Source organism: Benincasa hispida, chromosome 1 (assembly GCF_009727055.1).
Source record: "Benincasa hispida cultivar B227 chromosome 1, ASM972705v1, whole genome shotgun sequence".
Taxonomy (NCBI): Eukaryota; Viridiplantae; Streptophyta; class Magnoliopsida; order Cucurbitales; family Cucurbitaceae; genus Benincasa; species Benincasa hispida.
In genome coordinates this window covers 31,227,548-31,250,545 of record NC_052349.1, presented here as the reverse complement: position 1 = coordinate 31,250,545, position 22,998 = coordinate 31,227,548, and the positions used below count along the sequence as shown (strand labels likewise).

General features: G+C 31.9%; 1 protein-coding gene across 1 annotated transcript; it reads right to left on the bottom strand.

Annotated features, from left to right (window-relative positions):
- Positions 1–1,702: 1,702 nt before the first annotated feature.
- On the bottom strand, positions 1,703–4,315 carry LOC120082916 (glutamic acid-rich protein). The gene has a single exon (XM_039038336.1). The coding sequence runs from the start codon at positions 4,076–4,078 to the stop codon at positions 1,751–1,753; it is 2,328 nt and encodes a 775-aa protein (XP_038894264.1). The 5' UTR covers positions 4,079–4,315; the 3' UTR covers positions 1,703–1,750.
- Between the last annotated feature and the right edge of the window lie 18,683 nt (positions 4,316–22,998).

The following is a 22,998-nucleotide window of genomic DNA, read 5'->3' as shown; positions in this document are numbered from 1 at the left end:
AAAGGAAAAACTCCTCTAACTTTTCACTCTTTTTTCTTTTTTCTTAGATAGACTTCAATAAAACATTACTCGCGGAAAATCAAAGAAGGAAGGTTGTTGTTAGTTACATCCTGGATCCATCTAAAAAAGTAAGGATCCAATGTCTAACAAAAGCTTTCGAACTGGAAGACATTTGGGTTTTATTTTTTTTCACTCGTGTTTGTAATTAGACTGTTCATTGTATAGTTCATTATGCGACTTGTTTTTCGGATTCTTCAAAAAAAAAACTAAAAAACATATTCATGAATAAAAATTATTGCAAGTGTTATGGACTAATTTTGAACATTTTAAAGCATAGTGACACCACAGCTTATCTTTCTTCCATTGGACAATCAGTTCTCATAGTTAGTCCTTTGTTTTTTAGTTAATTTTAGAGAGAGGGTTTTCATATGTATTCAGGTTTTTAGGAACGTCCCCTTCTCTAATAATGTCATATTATTATTATTTAAAGAATGTCACATTTATTTGATACAACTTACACAAACATAAACAAACATGAATAATTGGCTTGACAAGACTTTACATTGCGGATCACCATTTAGTTAGATTTCGAATCATTTGGTTTTTTAAAGTTAAGCCTTACGTTACTTTTATATGTTGATTTATGTGTTTTATTTGTCGATATTGTAGGAGTATTTCAAAATCCAAATCATTTTCTTTTTAATTTGGTTAAAAATTCAAATGTTTTACATGAGAAATATGAAATGAGACCGTTCTCTATAGGTAGAATCTGTTTTAATCGTTGAAAACTATTAAATTGTTGAAGAGCATGTTAGAGAGTGATTTTAAAATAGTTAAAATCATTTTTGTCTCATTTAAAATCACTCCAAATCAAGCATTTAATGAGACAAAATTTGTTTTACACTTTAAGCTTAGAATTCCATAGATTAAACATAATTTAAAGGATTTTAGAATTAATTATAATTACTCCAAAATCACTCTCTAATGAAAAAAAAGTTTTATGTATTAAAAAATTGTGACATTGAATATAGCAAAATGATCAAACATTAGGGACTGTACTTGTGAATTGTTATTTACAATATTCTTTATAACGTATAAATAATAATTAATTTACAATAACACCTTTCAATTCAATTCAATTGTTTTATTTATTCAAAATGTTCCTTTGCATCCCAAAAAGATTAGAATCTCTTTCCAATTAAGATTTGTTTTCTTAGTTGTGTTGTACCCCATTTCATTTCATTCTATATCTTTTTAAATTGTGAATTTTACCTTTAAATTTTAAAGCATTCAAAATTATCAATTAATCCATTCCTACAAAAAAATGTATTAACTAAAAGTTAATACATGATGATTAAATTATTGTTATGAATACACATGAAACCAACTAGTCCATTATTAAAATGTAAAATCTGACTAATTTATGAACAAAATTAGTTTTTTTTTAATGACCAATAATAAGTTGGTAACACATCGACTTTCCATTAACAAATTTTAGCATAATCACATAGCTCTTTAAAACCAATTTTCCAATTTTTTAATGATAATAAATTTGGGGGGGGGGGGGAAGACAAGTGATGGAAAGGGAGGGGGCAGATGAGAAAGGCAGAATAATGCAAGCCTACAATTGCAAAATATTTTCTGGAAAAATACAAAATGCTACCACACATTTTTACATATTCCTATTTCTTTCTATCTTTTTTTTTTTTTTTTTTTTTTTTTTACCTGAGAGTTGAGAGGGGTGAAATGGTCAAAATCCAACTTCAGCCGCGCCGACGCCGAAGGTAGCCGGACGGTGTGGCTCAAGCTTGCGGTCCTTCCAAAAGCAAGCGTCTGGCGCCAGCTTAGCCGACGATCTCATTGGCTCCGACTTGCATCTAGTAAGAACAAACGGCTCGTAACCCTTGGCCCTTACTAGCTTCTGTTCTATCATCGCCGCCGCAGCTGCTGCTGCTGGAAACGAACACGACCATCTCGCCGGCTGGACCACCGCCGCCTGCGTGGTGTCCGCCGGCTTCGTTTCCCGTTTCTTCGGCGGCGGAGGCGGCGGCGGGTTTCTGCAGGCCGGCTTCTTCTCCCTGGTCGGAACGCACCTTATGAAGTCTGTGCTGCAGACCCATGTCTCCTTTGATACCTCCATTGATAGCTTTGGCTCATACATCATTAACAGCAAGCAATCTGGGAGAACGGATGTTTCTGTTTGTGTTTTTCTCTCCGGCTCCGGCCGTGGAGTTTCTCGCTCCTTTGACTGGTCCTCCTCTGGACCCATCAATTTGTCGTCGTTTTGGGCGTCGGGTCCGATTCCTTCATCTGTCGCTTTCTCCTCCTCTTCTTCTTCTTCTTCTTCTTCTTCTTCTTCTTCCTCTTCTTCCTCCCAATTCCAATCAACTTCAGTTTCGGTTTCGTCTAAAACTGGTTCTGTCTCTACCGAAAATGATGGTGAAGTGGGGTTTTCGCCGTTTACGGGTTCTTCTTCTTCTCTCAGGTTTTCATCTTCTGTTTTCTGGTCTTGTTCGCTTTCATGGGGTAGCTTGGATTCGTCTTCTTCGACCGATTCCAGCTTCTCTGCATCTTGAGCCGTTTCGGGTTCATAGTGGGTCTCAATCGGAATTGGAATTGGGATCGCCATTGTTTCTTGCTGGTTATCTTGATCGATTTTGTCTTCTTCTTCTTTTTCTTCCACTGCTTGTTCTTGATTCGGCTGATTTATCACAATAATGTCTAATTTCTGCTCATCGATTTCGTTTACTGTGGCCATTTCTATGGTTCTCTCTCTATTATCTTCTTCTTCTTCTCGTTCTTCCTGTAAAAACAAATTAACTTGTCCATTTTCTTTTTCTGAATCAAAAACAGATTCTTCGTTCGTTTCTTCATCGTTTTCAAGCTTCACAATTAGCTCCACTTTTCTTTCTTCTTCTTCCTTTTCCTTGCTTACAGTCACAGTGGAAGACACAGGCACAGGCAGCGGCACAGATACATCTCTTTTCACTTCATTTTGTTTATTTTTCGCTTCATTGTCTTCTTCTTCTTCTTCTTCTCCGTCTTCTTCATCCACTTTTGGCGCAGGAGAATCACAGAATCGTTTCGCGAGCTCCGCCATTTTTACCGGATCAGATCTGCACCTCATTAGCAATAAAGCATTCTTCGGCGGAATGCAAATGCTGATCCTCGATTCCTCTTGTTCGACAATTTCATTCTCGTCTTTGAAATCCAATCCCTCGAAAACATGCCGTCTCTGGCTTCCGTTTTCCTTCTCCGTTCGAGTTTCTTCATCTCCGACCACCAGCTCTATCTCTCTCCCCTTTCCGTCTCCATCCTGCACCGCCACCAACCACCGCGCAAATACTGTCCCGCAGGAACTCTCGGTCTCCGACGACCTAACCGCCGGCTTCGATTCCTTATTATTCTCCCTATCACTGGAACACGACGAATGGCACGGCAAGAAGCAGTTGAGTTCAGCACCAAAAGCCCTAAGCGCCTCACAAATCGTAAACGGCAAATGCACCCACCGCTGGTTCCGATGTGACAAGCATTCCTGCTGGAAACCGTTTCCGCCATTGTTGTTACTGTTCTGACGAAGAAGATGATGATTATGATGCGACGAGAATTGCTGTTCATTACCATTCATCTGCGACGATTGAACAACACTCTCCGATCTCCGAAAACTCGCCTCCGAATTACTCCTTCGTTTATGCGATCTGGCTCTCATCTTCTTCCCCTGCTTCTTCGTCTTAACCCTAACCTGACCAATGCAAGTAACCTTCGGCGACGAAGGTTCCGGATTGTCAAAGGCACATCCTCGCTTCTTCCCGCCAGTGGGAAACATGGGGGAGGCTTGACCGCCCTTGAGACTACCGCTGGATTTGAGACGGCGGCTGAGGGAAGTAGAGAGGGAGATTTGGGAGGGTTCACGAGCACGGCCAGGACTGAGAATGGACTTGGAAGAGATCTTCATAGAGGAAGAAGAAGAAGAAGAAGAGAAGCGAGAAGTGAAGCAAATGAAGAGCTCGCTAGAGGGTGCGGCTGTGGAACTGGTACTGTTGGTGCTTGTTGTACGAAAATGGCGGTCAGCATCCATGAAAACAGAGATTCTCACCGGTGAACAGTGGCCATTAGGGAAAGTGGGGTTTTGATTTTTGTGCTGAAACTGTAAGATTGAAGACAATGGAGGAAGAAGATGAAGAAGAAGATAGGTCTTGTGGGAGAGAAAATAGACAGAGAGAGAGAGAGGGAATGGGTTTAATGGGATCAACTCTGTTTTGTTTCTGTATCAAAATAGTGGACTGTGACTCTATTTTTGCTGGCATATTCTCCTATAGTTGAAATTACCCACAATATTTTTTCAAGGGCTAATTTGGTAATTTCGCTAATAGAGGAATCCATTACCATGTTCACAAAATAGTATAATAGTTATAGGTTAAAAATCACTTTTTCCTCTCCAACTCTAACAATTCATTCAATTTAATAATTTAGTTCCTAATGTAAAGCGAATAATCAAAATAAGATGTTAATTTTTAATATTTTATCACGTAAATTTTGTATTTTATAAAAATATTAAATTTTTAATTGACTTAAAGATTTATTAATATATGAAATTTCATGAAACCTTAATATTAATTTCTATAATAGAGTCTAAATCATAACAAATTTTAAAATTTAAGGATTAAATTGTTACAAAATCGAAAGTATAGAGACTAAATCGTCACAAACCAAAATTCAAAGACTAAATTGTTACTTGTATGAAGTTTATAGACTAATAGTCATTTTTAACCACAGTTATATTGAAATTAAAATATCATTTTGGTTTTGGATTAATTTCATTTTAGCCTTTTTCGCTTGGTTTTGGATTAAAATATGCTAGATTAAGTTATAGGGTTAGTTCTTAAAATTATATTTGTGACTGTTTTTTTTTAAAAAAATTTCGATTTTACATCAAATAGGACTATAAAATACTTGACAATTTCAGGAAATGTACATTTATATATAGAGAAAAAGAGTGGGAGAATCAAACCGATCGTGAGACAATAGTATAAGTATCGTGTCAATTGAGATATATTCGTTTTGGCTATTAAAATGTAATTGATCTATTAGTTAAAAATTTGAATTTTATGTCTAATCCAACTCTAAAATCTAAACTTCATGTTTGTGTCTATTAGATGTAGATCTTTGAATTAAAAAATAAAAGTTTGAGGATTAAATTTATAATTTTAAAAGTTGGGTGCTCAAATAGACACCACCTCAAAGTTTAGGGACTAAAATACTAAAATTTAAACTAGCCTAATTGTGATTATATTTCTATAAATACAGAGAACAATTTTGAGTAAATATACTAAATTTGGAAATTTAAAAAATGCACAAACTAAAATTAAGCAGCTCCCAAAGCACAGGAATTAAAATGGTACTCTAACCTTAAATTATATATATATATATTTTTTTTTTTTTTTTTTTTTTTTGAGACAAGCTTCCATTATAATTTAACCTAATATAATAAAGGTTAAATACAAGTTTAGATTATAAGTTAATAGGCAATTGAACTTTTCACCAATGATTTATTAGACAATTCAAAGTGAAATTATTTAGTATAAGTGACAAATGTTATGCAAATTAAAGATCAACTAAAGTTTAACCTAGGCTTAATTCAAAATTAATTTAATCAAAACAGTCAACTTTATCTACCCATACATAAAATTATATGAAATTATATGATCTAAAGTAGTTTAACTCATAGGAATATGTAATTTTATTTGAGTATTTTTTTTATAAGTTCAACAAATGGGATAGAAAGTTTTCAAATTTATAGAGGCCGTATATGTTAACTGCCACTAGACTATACTCATTTAACAATTTCATTCTAATACAATTTTATATCTTTCACAATTTGAGTTAATTTTATCTTCGATCTATCATTGGACTTATTTTCGTAAGAAACATCACCTATATTATATTTCACCACACCCATCATCATTTGGGTCATTGAAAGTCAAATCCAAAACTTTAAAATTAACAAGCAATGATATAAAACCTTACCATAATATACCTTTTTTTCCCTTGTCCTACTAAAAATGTGATGTGAATTAAAAAAGAAAATCGATAAAGGCTTTTCCAGAAAAAAAAATAGTGGTATGTATATATATATATATATTCTAATTTGTAGGGTGGGAGAATCAGATTTGACCTTGATAACGACAATACAAGTGTTTAATAAGTTGAGCTATGAATGACCAAAGTGAGATGGAATAGTTGCATGTTGAATGAGTTATGTCAAATTGACAACACTTATGTGAATTCAAACATAGCTTAGTGAATAACGTATAAATTACTATTCTAAAATTCGATGATTTGATTCTTTAACTCCTACCATTAATGAATTAAAAAGTATAGTGATATTTTCCAATAATCATATCATACTGAGGGGATGGATTGAAAAAAATGTTAAAAAATACTTTTGGTTTCTAAACTATTATGAAAATAACAATTTAGTCTATGAACTTTAGTTAGTAATCGATTCAATCCTTGTACTTTCAAATTTGTAATAACTTAGTCTTTAAACTTAAATAACTAACAGTTTAACTTGTACGAATGATCCAAATTGAGAAGAGGAAATGAGATTTGTCCCGCTCTTCTAAAATGAGGGTTTAGCCTTTGCTGACATCAACACCGAGTGAAATTAACAAAACCAAATCCTCATGCCCATGCTCAATGGCCAATCTCACTCTCCTCTGTCTCGCTCTTTGAATTTCTCACTCTCATCTCTCTTCGCTCTCCCACATATCGTTCTTTTCTCTCCCTTTTTATCAGGATCACTCTCGTCTCTCTTGCTCTCTCACTCTCCACTGTCTTGCTCTCCGACGTTCGTCTCATTCTGGAACATCACTGGATATGGGCACGATCTCGCTCGCGAAAGAAGAATCTCGTAGTCCAAAGAAGAAGAAGATCAAAGAACGAAGAACGAGAGAGATTGAATCTGGGAGCTCGCCGAAGAAGAAAAAGGTGGTGAAAGAATAAGAATAAAGGGGAAAAAAACATAGAATGATGATGGAGGAAGAGAGAAAAAGAAAATAGGGACAATTTTGTAAAATTGCTTAAAGATGAGGTAAGCAAGAGGTAAAAAAAATCATAGGTTTTAGAAAGGTGAGACATTTTTCATTTTGAGCCTCAAATAGATCAATCATACCATTTTCTTTATCAACTTAGTCTTTGTACTTTACAATTTGTAATGAGTTAATCTCTATTATGAAAAATACTTTTTTAGGACTATTGTGAAAAATATTATCAAGATTTAATGAAATTTCTTACACAGGTAAATTGACAAACTAAATGAAATTAAATAAGAATTATAAAGAATAAGTTGTTACCTAATAAAAGTTGATACTTGATTTTGATGAGATTTTTCACAATAAAGAGTAAGGGTGTGTTTAGAATACATTTTCAAGTATTTAATTTAAAAAATAAGTCATTTTGAAAGAAATTGAAGCATTTAGCAATCACTTAAAATAGCTTTTCAAGTATAGTTTAATAATTTTTATTGAAAATGTTTAAATAAAAATGAGTTTTTGAAAAACACTTTTATCTCAAATGAAACCTAATATAACCAAATTATTTTTTAAAAAATAAAGTATAGGGATCAAATTATTAGTTATTACAATTCAGAAATTATATTGTTATAAATTTAAAAGTACGAAGACTAATTATTATTAACTAAAATATAGGATCTAAATTCAACGAGAAAAATTGTTTTTTTTTAAAAAAAAAATTTTGGCGCGCGCGGAAATGCTATTGCCATTTGATAAATTTTAATTTAATATAATTTACTTAATTTCTCGACTTTAGTCATTCATATTTATCCCTTCCATTCCCTTTTGATAAAGGCTTAAAAAGAAACTTCTTGGGGAAATTTTTTTGGCTCCTTTTGGAAAGAAAGTTTGTTCGAGACATTAGAGACGAAGAATAAAGTTGAATGTGAGAAATAAAATAAAAAGAAATAGTGGTATGTGTTCATAAATTGATTTTTCTTTTGGCTATTTTAGCAAACAAGTATATTATGTTTTCAATGGTACTTCATTTCGTAATTATTTTGTTTTTTTTAATTAATTTAATTTTTAAAAAATTAACCTTATAAATATCGTTTTCATTTCTAAGTTTCTTCATTTGTTATCTATTTTTTAACTATGGTCTAGAAAATCAAGCCAAAATTTTTTTAAAAAAAAAAAAATTTAAAAAACTTATTTTTATTTTGATATTTTACTAAAAATTCAATCATTGTACTTAAGAAAGATGTAAATCAGTGTAAGAAATGAGGAGAAAATATGTTTAATTTTCAAAAACAAAAACCGAAATAGTTACCAAACGAGGTTTTAACAATTTTGTTTTCTATTTCTAAATTGTGTACTTGTTTGCTAATAGTTTTATTTCTTTGAAATATATTAAAACAAAAGAAATTACTTGAAACATGTTAATTTTATATATTATTGAATAAATCACAGTATATAATCAACCTTTTACAAGGTCAGTAAATAGACATCAAAAAACCATAAAGTAAGATACATTACTGGAAAATACCCAAAAAGAAAAATAATAATTAGTAATAAACCTTAATTTCTTTTCAACACCCTCTCTCAAACTCAAGGTGATAGATTGGCAAACAACTTGAGTTTGTAAAGATAACTTCCGAAACAAATCATCATATCTGGAATGAAAACAAAAACACACAAATAACAGAAACACAAAGGGGCGTTTGGGGCAAGGAGTTGGTTATTATAGTTCTACGTTTATTATAGTTGGGTTATAATAGTTTATGTTTGGGGTATAAATTATTTTAATTTGGATTATAATAGTATGTGTTTGAGGTGTAAACTATTTTAGTATTAGAATGAAATAGTAAACACTATGGCAAAGAATAAACAAATGATGAATGTAAAATAGTAAAAATTGTAGCAAATAGTAAATAATGTAACAATGAGATTTTGAAATAGTGTTGACTAGCTAATTGGAAAATACAAAATAGTATTTACTTTAGCAAGATGTGATTATTGTAGCCTTGGGATAGTCCTTACTTCAAACATGTCCAAAGTAGGCTGGAAATATAAACTTACGAAGAACGGAAACAAAGTAGTTTAGAGTGATTTTAAACATCATAAAAGTAATTTAGATAATTTGAAAATCAACGTGTCCTTTAGCTATATGAATTTTCATCTAAAAAACTTTCAATTTTTTTAAATTAAACTCAAATAAAATATGTTTTTTGCAATTTTTACTAACTTCTACTATCGATATTAATCAAAAGTATAGTATAGCCCTCTCTGAAATTAAACTAAATTTTTAATTAAAAAAAAAAAAAGGCGCGAAATCATAAGTATAACTAAAAGATAAGATTATTTTTGTTGGTAGCAGTAGTAGTACATAACTATGTGTTTAATTTTTTTTTAGCTGGCGTTAGATATTTTGGTATTATGTTTGGGCATTATTTTTTACATATTTTTTTAGTTAGAGTTTTTCCCCAAGAAAGAACATCTTGAACGATTGTTAGGTATACATGCATATCTTTGAATCAACATCTAATAGTTATTAAGTACGACTATCTTATTGAATAAAGTTTTCTGATTGGATCATTCTAGTTGAACCATTTATGTCATTATACCTTACAAATATAGGTTGATGGTTGCTATAACAATATGTTTAACTTCGAAATAAATTTTTTATTTTTGAAATGAGATTTTTTTATGATTGACCAGTTTTTTCAAAACAATGCTTTCTAACCTCCTTTTAGTGTCACCAAGCCTTTTTCAAATTATCTTTTTCTTTTCTCATTCTTATTCTAGTTTATTCCCCTTTCTTGTTTTGTTCTAATGGTAACTCATTTTTCCGCTCTTGCTCTCAACTTTGCTCACTTTCTTGCATTTTCCCTATACACCTAGTTCGTTTGATATTTGGAAAAACTCTATTTGTTGCCATTGACCTTCACATGAAAAAAAGAAACAACTATGTTTGTTTTGTTATGTCAGACAGGGAAATGGAGCATTATCGTTGACAAAGATGAAACATATAAAAGAAATGTAGAAAAAAAGAGATATGAGGAAGAAAATAGAGGGAGAAAAATTTTAGAAAAGGAAATATAATGAGAATTGAGTGAGAGAAAGAAAGAAAATGAAATACTAACAAAAAAAAAAAAAAAAAAGTTTAAAACTAGATCATAAAACTTTATTTTGAAAAACTAAGTAAAATAACATTTTGATCTAATTTTATAGATGAATCTACCAAATAATCTATGAAAAGTGAGTAGGCAAGTCATGAGTTAGAAGTTGTTACCTTGCGGGAGTCACCAGGGTGATACCCTTCTCTCTTTTTTGATTATTTTCATATGATATGTTGAATCACTTGTAAAGTCGACTGATCATCGGCTGTATCTACTTCAAAGTTACACGATACAAAAAAAAATGATATTTTTTTTTAGTTTTTTTTATTTGAAAAGAAGGTATGGATTTTGTTGAAGAGGTAAAAAAGTGATAGAAGAGACACATCCTCATTGAATAATTGGTAAAATCAAAGCAACTTTCACTACACCTTTTTGTATTGACTTTTTTTTTTTTTAATTTCTTTCGTTTGGTTAAAAATTTCGAGTATTTTTAACCATAAGTTTGGAAAAACAATTTTAGTTTTCCTTCTAATTCACTTCAGATATTTATTTATTTCACAGAACAAAAAAAAAAAGAAAAGAAAATTACAAAAAGAATCTTACAAATTACTCAAAGATCATAATCTTTGATCACATGAAAGTTACACGTGGCCAGATAATAGAGAAATGGATTAGGAGGAAAAAGATAAATATAATTTTTTATATATATCATAGAAAAAAAAAATTGTGTTGGAAATATCAATTTTAAGACGTGGGTGTCCCTATCTTGCTCTATGGAGACTCCCCTTTTTCACTGGTCGTTTTCGGCCAAAACGACAAAGAGGCAGAGTTGTAAATAGATATAAATTGATGGGTTTTTTTGGGAAGGGAGGGATCACATGGAGACTGAGAGTGAAACAGTGAAGCAGCTCTAACCCACACGTGACGTCGTGTGCAAACTGCATGAGAATGATGACTGAGGTTTCCTCTTTATCACGCGCGTATTGGAGCGCGTGATGATAATCATCATCCATTGCTTTTGTTACCTTGTTTTAAGGAAAAAGTGGAAATGTATCTTGTTTTGTTGTTTTGTACATTCTTTCTTTTCATTATTAAATTTTAAGGGTAAAAATACACATTGATTTTCATTAATAAAATGATATGGCGATTAAATGATAACTTAGTTGGCTGATTTGGCAAAGTTTATTAAAATTGAAGGAGAATTTTGGGTTTAATTTTGTGAGTAACGAGTTGAAACCATATGCTTTAATTTCTCTTCTTCTTCCCAAAACAATGTGACAGTGTTACCTATCTCAACTTTGAACTTGTAAATTTATTGGATACAAAATTCAATTTGTTTCTAGTAGAATCAACAATTTTGAAAATAGTAGAATATGCCAGAAATCTATTAGATACAAAATTAAATGTTCAAAAATATACTTTTTAAGATTTATATATTTATTAGATAAAAAAATGAAAAGTTCATAAACTATTTTTCTAATAAGAAGTTTATAGACTAAATTTATAATCTAAGATATTCAAAAATCCGATGTCAATGAAAATATTGATAGAAATATCAATAAATTGTCAATGTCGATTGATATTTGGAAAAAGAATTAAAAAATAAAAAAATAAATTAATAAGTAATCATTTTGTGCTTTTTTTTTTTTAAAAAAATGAAATACTTTATTAAGCCTCTTGGGCATAGGAATAGACAATGTCCTCATTTACAAGAGGCAAAACCCATGGGGAAAATTATTACACCAAATACCGGAAATTGTATAGCACCTAGCCCTCCTAACAACTTCATAGGTAACTAGATTCAAGTTTATGCTTACATGTAGAAAAGAAATTACATTAAGCCAAGTACGCAATTTCTTCAATCAAACATTGAACTTCACTTTGGGACTTTGATCTACCAATAATCAAATTAATAATCCCTTGTAGGGTTGGCAACAGGGCCGGGAGAGGGGGGGAGGGGGTGTCCCCTGTCCCCGGCCCCGTGGGGGAAATTCTCCCCCATCCTCGCCATTTGAAGGAGGGGACGGGGATTCCCCTACTAGTTCCCAGCGGGGAATCCTCTACTAATTCCCCGCGGGGATTCCCCATTTTTTTAATTAAAATTTGATTTTATTTAAGTTTTTTAAGTTTGGGCTTGGCTTTTTGGGCTTAGAGTTATAATTATAATATTTAATACTTGGCTCCAATCCAACACTATACATTATAAACATATATATAAATAAATTATTTTATATATTATAAATATATATTTATAAAATATTAAAAATATAACTATATAAAATCGGGGTTGGGGTCAGGGTCGAGGTAGGGATACTATCCCCGTCCTCGGACAGGGCCCCGAAAATTTTTTTCGATTTGACCCCATCCCCGATCAAATTGGGGATTCCCTGCCCTGATTGAGACCCGACTCCGCAAGGAATTTTGCCAACCCTAACCCCTTGGCAATCAAAAGTCCAGAAGTGTTTTGGAGCCAGATTTGGTTATTTTATGTAACAATTAGGCCTTTTGTTTGCTTGAGAATGTCAAAACTAAACCATATTAGTTTGAGTTTAATTATGTATGCATGTGATGTATGTTATAATTAAATAAATCTTGTATGTGCATATAGTATGCCATGTGGATTTAAAATCCCATCATAGGAAGTATGTCACATGCATTGAAAGTATGTTATAAAGTGTTATAATATATAGTATTCATGTTCAAGGTTTCAAATGTTTTAATACAAGTGTTATATTAAATCATAAGATATCTGATATATGTTATAGATGTAAAACATGTCTAAAGTTTTATAAGTTATTATAAAATTGGGTTAGACATTTAAAATTCATAACAAAGATAAGTTGCATGCTCACGTAGGTTAACCACTTGTTTTAATAGTTAAAATAGGTTATTATCTTATAAAACTTAGGTTACAAGTCTAAGGCTGAAGGTATTTAAGTTGACGGTTTATAGAACACCTCCTACTTAGGGATTGTGGCTGAATAATTGAGCGTTGTTAACCAGTTTTATGAGCAATACATGAGCGGTGTGAGATTTTAAAACTAGTTTATCACTTAGACATCGTAGGTTAAATCCAAATATAAACGTTATACTTAGACAAACACCTAGACTTAGGTTGTTTAATTAGTCAGAACAAACCCGAGTAAAAGTATACCCAAACAAATGTTAGAACACTTCAGTGGGAATTTAATAACGTATATGATATGTTAGAACACTTCAGTGGGAGATTAATAACATATATGATATGTTATTTTGAGCTCCCGTGTCTCTAAGAGTTCACAATCAAGATTCATGTTTTTGCTTCGTGTCACCCTGTGAGTGACCTCCATTCGAAAGTGTTTGCATAAATCGAGATTAAGGTGAATAGGGAAGTTGTTCACAGTAAAATCAAATACACAATGTTTTGATTTTAATTCTCACATCCCTAAAGAATTCATACCGTAAGGTTCATGCGACACTTCATGTCACCCTGGAGTGACCTCCATTCGAAAAGTGTTTGTATGAGTCAATATCAAAGTGAATAAGGGGAAGTTATTCATTGTAAAATCAAATATGTGATATATTGATTTCAACTCTCACGTCCCTAGAAAGTTCACACCGTGAGATTCATACGACGCTTCGTGTCACCCTGGGAGTGACCTCTATTCGGAAAGTGTTTGTATGGATCAAGATCAAGGTGAATGGGGAAGTAGTTTATAGTAAGTAGGTGAAGATATGTGTCAACACATCCTGCAGTTTCTTTCATTGGTTTGGACCGTGATATTCTTATGTTGCGCCTACTGGTTAGCTTTAAGCGGACCTTGTAGTCGTTTAACGACGGCTATCCCCTCGAAGGGTTGTAAAAAAGAATTCAGAACAACTCAAACTCCATAAATGGATGGGATTTCTTAGGTCCGTTCCCAACCTTAACTCTCTAATTCGGTAGCATCGTTGGGACCGACCTCTGAAGTCTGAAAATGGAGGGTTACACTTACAGAATTACTAAGTGTTAGTAGTTTCTAACAAAAAACGGTAACTAAATGACTATAGGAATAAGAGTTATTTTAGAGATAGTATTTAGTCAAGAATGTCTTTCTTTAGTGAAGGAATATTTGACTGCACCTCGATAGAACTTATTTTGACTCATTATAGTATCGTTGCAAAAATAAATGAATTTTGGGTACATTATTACTTTGCTAAAACATGATTGGGTTTAAAAGAAATTCACTAATAGAGATTTTGTTTATTTTTCATAATGACTAGTTCTTTGATACAATTGTTGGCGTTGGATAAATTAACTGGGGACAATTATGCTACATGAAAATCAAATTTAAATACAATACTGGTGATAGAAGATTTAATGTTCGTTTTGACAGAGGAATGTCCTCCCATCCCTAGCTCAAATGCAAACCGAACTGTTCGAGAAGCATACGACTAATAGACGAAGGCAAATGAGAAAGCCCGTGCCTACATTCTTGCCAGCATATCTGATATCTTGGCTAAGAAACATGAAAGCATGTTTACTGCCAAAGAGATTATGGAATCTCTACATGGGATGTTTGGACAACCGTCCTTCTCCTTGAGGCATGATGCTATCAAATATGTTTACAACTGCTGAGTGAAAGAAGGGGCATCTGTTAGAGAACATGTCATGGACATGATGGTCCATTTCAATGTGGCAGAGGTAAATGGAGTTGTCGTAGATGAGAGGAGCCAAGTCGACTTTATTCTAGAATCTCTTCCGAAGAGCTTCGTACAATTTCACACCAATGCGTTAATGAACAAGATAGAATACAACCTGACTACACTTCTCAATGAGTTGCAGACTTTTCAGTTCATTTTGAAAACAAAAGGATAAGAAGCAGAGGTAAATGTTGCTACTACTGAGAAAAGAGGATCGTCCTTTAAAAAGAAAGATGTTGCTTCTTCTTCTAAGAATAATAGTATCCAGTGAAAAAGAACAAAAGGAAAGGGAAAAAGAAAACTTCTACTAGCCGCAAAGGCAAGGCAAAAGTTGCGTCAAAGGAAAATATTTCTACTGCAATGAGGACGAGTACTGGAAGAGAAACTGCCCACAATACCTTGCAGAGAAAAGAGCGGAGAAAAAAAAACAAAGAAACTAGTTCCTAAGGATTGCTTATAATGAGATAATACTCAAGGTTATGAATATGGAAAAATATCTCAGAAAGACCAGTGGGAGATTTTGGAGTTGCTGACAAAAGATGAATTCGGTTACTTTTGTTAATGTAATACAAGTTGTTTTTATCTTTTATAAAGAACATGTTGTATATAATTTTTTGTTATAAACGAAATGTTCATTAGCAAATGTTACATTTTATATTTGTTCTACTATAAAGCAACTTCTGTAACCAAGGTTCAAAACCATTTCAAATATTTAGATATTTAATGACTGAAAAACAATAAGGCAAATAGTTATGTAATAAGTTTAGAACACTTGAAAGGTTCAAGGTGTATAAAACTTTGTTAGGTAAAGAATACAGAGAGTTTGAGATTTCTAGGGTTATTTTGATAGAACACGAAGTCAAGTGGCAATTCTCTACACCTAGTTGTATTAATTGATTTGAACAACATTCCAATGTTAAGGTGCATCTGAAATTCCATACGAGATATGAAGAACTCATAAAAGCTGTTTATGATATGTAAAAGATGTTTACATAGTTCAGAAATCTGGAATAAATCGACACATGTATTAGCCCTTAAGTGTTGGAATATCGTTCAGATGGCATGTCTATTGGTAGGCAACCCAAAAGTAGTATACTTTTCAAGTAAGATAAAATCAAGTGTTTGTGTTGACAAATGCTAAATCTTTCTAGAAAAGTATACTAGATCACCATATATTATTTAGTTTCCATAAAAAACGATGTGTATATCAATAATTTTATCGATAAGAGTTATTAATTAAAGCTGACACTGTAACAAAAGTTATTTGGACAGGTCAGATGCATCTTACTCAAAGAGTTGAAGGTACCTTGATGTAGTGGGAGGACTATATTATAGCCTAGCCAAATTTGGATTTAATAAAAACTCGAGTCATCTAGTTTTGGTGACAGGATCGAGAAACAAGAAATTGTGGAAATAAGATGCATTCCCTATATTTTAAATAGAAGTCCAATGTATACTAATATGTTTACAGCGATCTTCTCGGTTAAAGTGTTTAAGGATCACCTAGTGAGACTGGGACTACGAGTTATATAACCTAGGGCAAGTGGGAGAAAAACCTATGGGTATGTGATACCTAAGGATGGGTATGTGATACCTAAAAGTAAACCATGGGTATGAGATGCCCTAGTTTATTGTATTTCTCAGTAAACTCAAAAACTCCACATTATGTATTCATATGTATGTTACCACTGGAGTTTTAATCCAAGTGGGAGTTTGTTAGGTTTTATGTCCTAAAAACTCATGATTTGTAAACAATAAACTTATTCTGAAATTCATTAAAGTTATTATTGAAGTTTGATTCAATAAAATTTTTATTGAATATATGAATTGCTTATTTTGTTTTAGAAATAAATCCAATAAACTAAAAGATCCATGACTATTACATGAGTACTTGAACTTTATGTGGAGACATAAGAGTGGAACAAGTTCGAATAAATAGTCAAAATTATCTACAGTATACGAATAAGGTTGGGTGCCTTATTCTAGTAACACTATCAAATACGACCCACTCTGTAGTTGTTACAAGGAGTTATAAAGTGCTACAAACGAAGTGGTTCTAATTCGTCCATATAGCGACATGAGGAGTGGGGCATCCTGTGCAATGATTTTGCATAAGATCGAACCAAGAAATAAGTCACTCTTACTTTATAACGCTATTTACTGTTTAAGACTGACTATTTCGAAACGATGACCTAGGTAACTTAACCTTAATCTTGAGCTAACTATGAACTCCTGTTTATTCAGGATTATCCTTAGATTTTCATAGGTGAAGGTCGACTCAACAACGTCGACTCAATAAGCCTTCCATTTCAGGGGTAAGACCGGGTAGATAGCTGGAGACATAGGATGCAAGATCGAATTCATTCTTACTCGCTTTCAAGGATAGTAGAGAGGTTGTTCCCCTTAAGTGCTGATTTTAAGTCTTGAACAAGGGATCCCAATATCTCATTTTTCCGAGAGGGACTCGGTTTGATGATCAAATCACAAACCAATTGTTCATTAGAGGATTAGTGGGACTTAAAGAACAAGAGGTAATCTCGGGGGTAAAACAACTTTTTGACCTAGCCATTATTACGAACAACCAGTGAAGGGATAACTTACTAATCATGGTTATATCGAATGGACATAATATATCTACAGTGAGGCGAGTGTAACTCCTGGGCTTTATTGGATTGACCCGGTAGTTAATGAATGGGGGTTAATTCAATTAAAGAGTTTAGCCAATTAATCTTGGATCGTTAGAGCCCATGATCTGTAGGTTCATTAGGTCCCCTACTAGTTCACAAGCAGAATAGCCTTAGAATAGCGTGATAAGTTAATTTGAATTAAGGAAATTAGTAATTATATGTGATATAATTACCCGTTTAATTTTGGTATAAAATGAAATTAGAGAATCGGATAATATTTAAATATGATTTAAATATTAAATTCATGAATAGGGATTCATGATAAGTGGAATTGATGTTTAATTTAATATTTGATATTAAATAAAATAAAATAAAATAAAATATTTAATTATTTATTAATTTTATTAGAAAAATTAATTATTGAATTAATTTTTTTGTAAAATTAACATAATTCCAGTTTTAATTGAAAGAATTAATGCTGAAAATAGTATTTAATTTTAAAAAAGGTTCTCAAAATTAAAAGAAAAAATTAGAATGGAAAATCCCAAAAAGTGGGATTTTTCCACTTTCAAAATGAAGCACCTGAGTCATGCTTCAATTAAAATTCCACTTGAAATCTTCAAGTAGAAGGTGTTATAGTTTGGTACAATGTAATTGCATGACACTCCTACATAACAACACAGAAGACACAATTATCAGCTGGAAATGGCCATGCAAACTCTGAGAATTTGCTGAGATTTGAAGTTAGAAGAAGAGTTCTTCAAGTGTGAAAACCAATTACCTTCTCCTTCTGATTTCCCAAAATTGAAGCTTGTTTTGAGTCCCATAACTCAATCTAAGGCTCCTAAAGGATAGTTGGGAAGCTCTAGTGGTGGTCTGCAACAAGAATTGAAGAAGATTGCAACTGAATTTCAAGTTTGAAGAAGATCTTCAAAGGTATGTAATAAAACCCTCTTCATAGTTGATGAACATGCTTAGTTTGTAGCCAAAATTGAAGAATTAGAATGCTTAATGATCATGTTTTCTTCCGCTGTGTGTTTCTTTAAACTAACAGTTACCCAATTTCTCTGCCATGTAGTTGTTCTGATAACCAAGGGGAAGATCCAAAATTCTAATCCAGAAGGCCACAAACCGAAAAGCATAATCAGAAATGATGGAATCAACCTTCGATATATCCAAAATCATCATGTGTTTATAAAAAAAATCCAAGGCCCTGATTTCAAAACCCATTCCTTATCTTTAATTTAGTGGAATTTAAAAAGAAAATAGTTCTTACCTAAATTTTCTACCAAAAACCCATCTTTATTCTCCAAGCATTGTTCATGGCGTTCTTAATTATATTTGCAATAATCGATCTACTTGTTAGGATTTCATCGATGAGACAAAAACCCAGATGGTTGTTAATCTTTTGTAGAAAATCTTCACTCAATTTGTTTTCTTCACTTGTTAGCTTTAATTTCTTCCAATCATTTAATAGAGTATCCGGTTCCATCTCACCAATTACTGGCAGGACAGTTACAGACTACCCGATGGAATCTCACTCAAGGGAGATTCTTGAAGGGATCTTTAGACCTTGTATAAAATTTCACCCTAAAATTAATACCTACTAAAACATTTTATGATTTTTAATATAAGTTAAAATGTTTATTGTTCATATTATATTTACTTTAGTGATATATTGTTGCTTATTTTTTATATTTCATAGATTTTTTAAAGATATAATGAAAATGTGGATTCGTCTTTTCATGTCAATTTCAATCCCATAAAAAGATAAAAGTATCAAAGAAAATGTCGACATTTCGACAAAAATTTTAAGTTTTGGATGTATTTAAGACATTACACTCTCCACAGAAACGCTCTGGAAACCGAGCTTTACATTATTTGAGATAAACGAGTTAATTTTTTTTTTTTTGGAGAATTTGGCTCTCTATGCTGTTACAAACGAACATAATTTACGTTGATTTTGCTTCTATTTTCTTTTCTTTTCATTTTTTTTAGGATATCCAGTTAATTCTTCAAGTCATGTGGAATTGAGGATTTTTGCGCTAGCTATTGATGTATATTGAAACCATCATTATTCGAATTTGTTTAGCATAAATAAGTGTGCACGTGTAACCCTATCCAACAGGATTGAGAGTTCGTTGAGGAGATGGATACTCATGTTGCTTAAAGAAAATATAGATTGTTCCAACCCTAACTGTCCCTCTCACTTGTTCGATGAAGACAAAAATAACGATCATTAGAAGCTCTTAGGGTTGGCAAAAATCCTCGTGGGGTCGGGTCCCCATTGTTGGATCGATATGGCAACCCTAAAGGGTTGAATAGGGTTTAATTAAACTTTTTTTTCTAAATTAACCCAATTAAACTAATTAATACATTTTTTATAAATAATAAGAAAAATTCAAATTATGCAACAAATAAGATGACAAAAAATGTGATAATTTAATTCTATCAAATTTTAGTAAATAAATAAGAACAAACTAATACATACAATAAATTGCTTAAATTAATTGTAAAAATAAAAAGGAAAGAGCTAGAGAAGAAGACACCGTAATTTTTATAGTGGTTTGGTCAAACTTGACCTACTCCACTCCCCAAGCGCCTCTTGTGAATTTAAATAAAATCTTTCTGACTCTTTCCACGGATTAGAGCCCAACCGTTACACCACCGCTCCTTTTATGGGTTCAAAAGCAAACCCGATCCTTTCCACCTGTTTAGAATCAAATCGTTACAAATGTTGGAATTTTTGAAGAACACAATACAAACTCTCACTAGAGTGGATTTACAAGTTTAAGCACTCAACAAGTTTATCCTCACAATACAATAACATCTCTCAAGAATAAGATGAAAAGAAAGAAATTGGGAACTTAGAGAGAGCAACAATAAAACTTTTAAGTTTTGGAGAATTATGAAATGTAAAATTTGTTGGTTTAAAATTTGGAGAGGAAGATGGTTTATATAGAGATGGAAAACTTTTTAGAAACCACAATTAATTTGGACCATTGGATTTTGGAAAAAGAAAATTCATTGATGGAGATTTTAAACTAAACTAGTCGTTAGATAGAAACAAAATATAATATTAAATTCCTTTTCTTTTGAAATTCATTTTCTTTTTAAAATTAATTTAAAAAATAAAAAAAATCTCATGGGTCAAAAATTAGCCATTAGACACAAACATAAACTAATATTAAATTTATTTTCCTTTTAATTCATTTTCTTTTTAAATTCATTCTCTTTAAAGTCAATCCAAAAATAAAAAACATACTATGTGTAAAAAACTAGCCGTTAGACATAAACATAAAATAATATTAAATTTATTTTCCTTTTAAATTTCCTTTTAATTTCATTTTTTTTAATTTTAAATCAATCCAAAAATCAAAAGTCCATCATATGTTAATCTCTTAATGATCCACCATTCAACTAATTTGCTGTCACATGTCTACATGCAAATAGTCTGGTTATGCCACGTCATCCACCACGGTATTTTCTCTATAGACTTGTTTCGGTCATATCGTCTTCGTTTTAGCTCCGATTTGAGTGATTCAAGAGGTATTTGAATCGTTGTTCTGAGCTCTACGCTATGGACATATTAAAACACTAAGATTTTTCAGTAATTAAAAATTGAGTTTGTTATCATCAAAACATTGATTAATTAATTAATTAAAATTAATGAATTTGAGATTAAGGGCCCAAAAGGCAACAATCTCCCCTTTTTGATGATGACAAATCATTCAAGAAAAATAGCTTGAAATACATGTAAACCATATGTAACATATAATTAAAATTCAACATATCACCATAAAGATCATTCTTGAAATTCACTCAAAAAAATAAATTATCCCCCTAATTAATACCATCAAAATCATAACAAATTTATAGCATATTTTTCTTAAACTTCTCCCCCTTTGGAATCATCAAAAGAATAATTTAGAAAAATTTAGAACTACATAAATGTTTCCCTTAAAAACATGAACATAAATTTAGCACAACTCCCCCTAAGAATATTAACACATGCTTTCCATATCTCCCCCTATCAAAATGCCTTCTAAAGGATTTAACAAGTAAAATTATAAAATCAAGTTGATATTGAATACCATGGGGTTTTACAAATTGGAAACTAGCCAACAATATAATGGCTTCTAAAACCCATCGCCGCCTTTCTAAAGGATGCATCCAAGTTGAGCTTAGACGAGTTTAATTATTGGAGCTTCTAGGATTGGCAACGGGGCGGGGCGGGGCGGGGCGCGAGGATGCACTCTCCAACCCCGTCCCCGTGGGGATTTATAATTTTCGTCCCCACCCCATTCCCCCTTTGGGGATTGGGTCTCCGCGGAAAAAAAAATTGTTTATATTTTTATATTTTTAATTATTTATTTATTTCCAAATCAATTAAATTTTGGTATTTATATTCAAATTTTAAATATTTAATATAACAAAGAAGTATTATTATCATTTTATTTATTTAATTAATAATAAAAAACATTTTAGATTTAATAAAAAATTTAAGATAATTATATATATTATATATGTTATTTTATTAATAAAATATTAAAAACATATTCGGGGCGGGGTCGGGATCGGGGACGAGGTGAGGATACCGTCCTCATCCACCCTTCCCCCATCCTATCAGGGCCCATTTTTATCTACCCGCAGTTTGACCCACAATTTCCGGTCAAATCAGGGATTTTCTGCTCTGATTGGGATGGTTGTTGGCTTTTTGGCCCTTAATCTCAAATTAATTATTTTTTAATTAATTAATTATATCAAATTATTAATTACTGAAAATCTTAGTGTTTTAATATGTCCATAACGTAGAGCTCAGAACAACGATTCCAACACCTCTTGAATCACTCAAATCGGGAGCTAAAACGAAGACGATATGACCGAAACAAGTCTATAGAGAAATACCTGTGGTGGATGACGTGTCATAATCAGACCATTTGCATGTAGACATGTGGCAGCATATTGGGTTTGAATGGTGGATCATTAAAGTATAATAGATAGATTAAATTGAACCTTTTGAATTCGGATTTAAAATAAAAAATTGAAATTAAAAGGAAAAGGAAAATTTAAAAGTGAAAATAATTTAATATTATTTTTATGTTCGTTGTCTAATGGCTAGTTTTTTACACATGGTAATGTTTTTATTTTTGGATTGACTTAAAAGAGAATGAATTTAAAAAGAAAATGAATTAAAAGGAAAATGAATTTAATATTAGTTTATGTTTGTGTCTAACAGCTAGTTTTTGACCCATGAGATGTTTTTTTATTTTTTGGATTAATATTTTAAAAAGAAAATGAATTTCAAAGAAAAAGAATTTAATATTATATTTTGTTTCTATCTAACGACTAGTTTAGTTTAAAATCTCCAACCATTTGATTTTTTCTTTTTCCAAATCCAATGGTCCAATTAATTGTGGTTTTCTAAAAAAGTTTTATCTATGTATAAACCATCTTCCTCTCCAAATTTTAAACCAACAAATTTTACATTTCATAACCCTCCAAAACTCAAAAGTTTCATTGTTGCTTCTCTCTAAGTTCCCAATTTTTTTTTTTTCTTTTCATCTTATTCTTAAG

Coding starts and splice junctions, on each gene's coding strand:
- LOC120082916 (XM_039038336.1), bottom strand. CDS start 4,078: ATGGATGCTGACCGCCATTTTCGTACAACAAGCACCAACAGTACCAGT.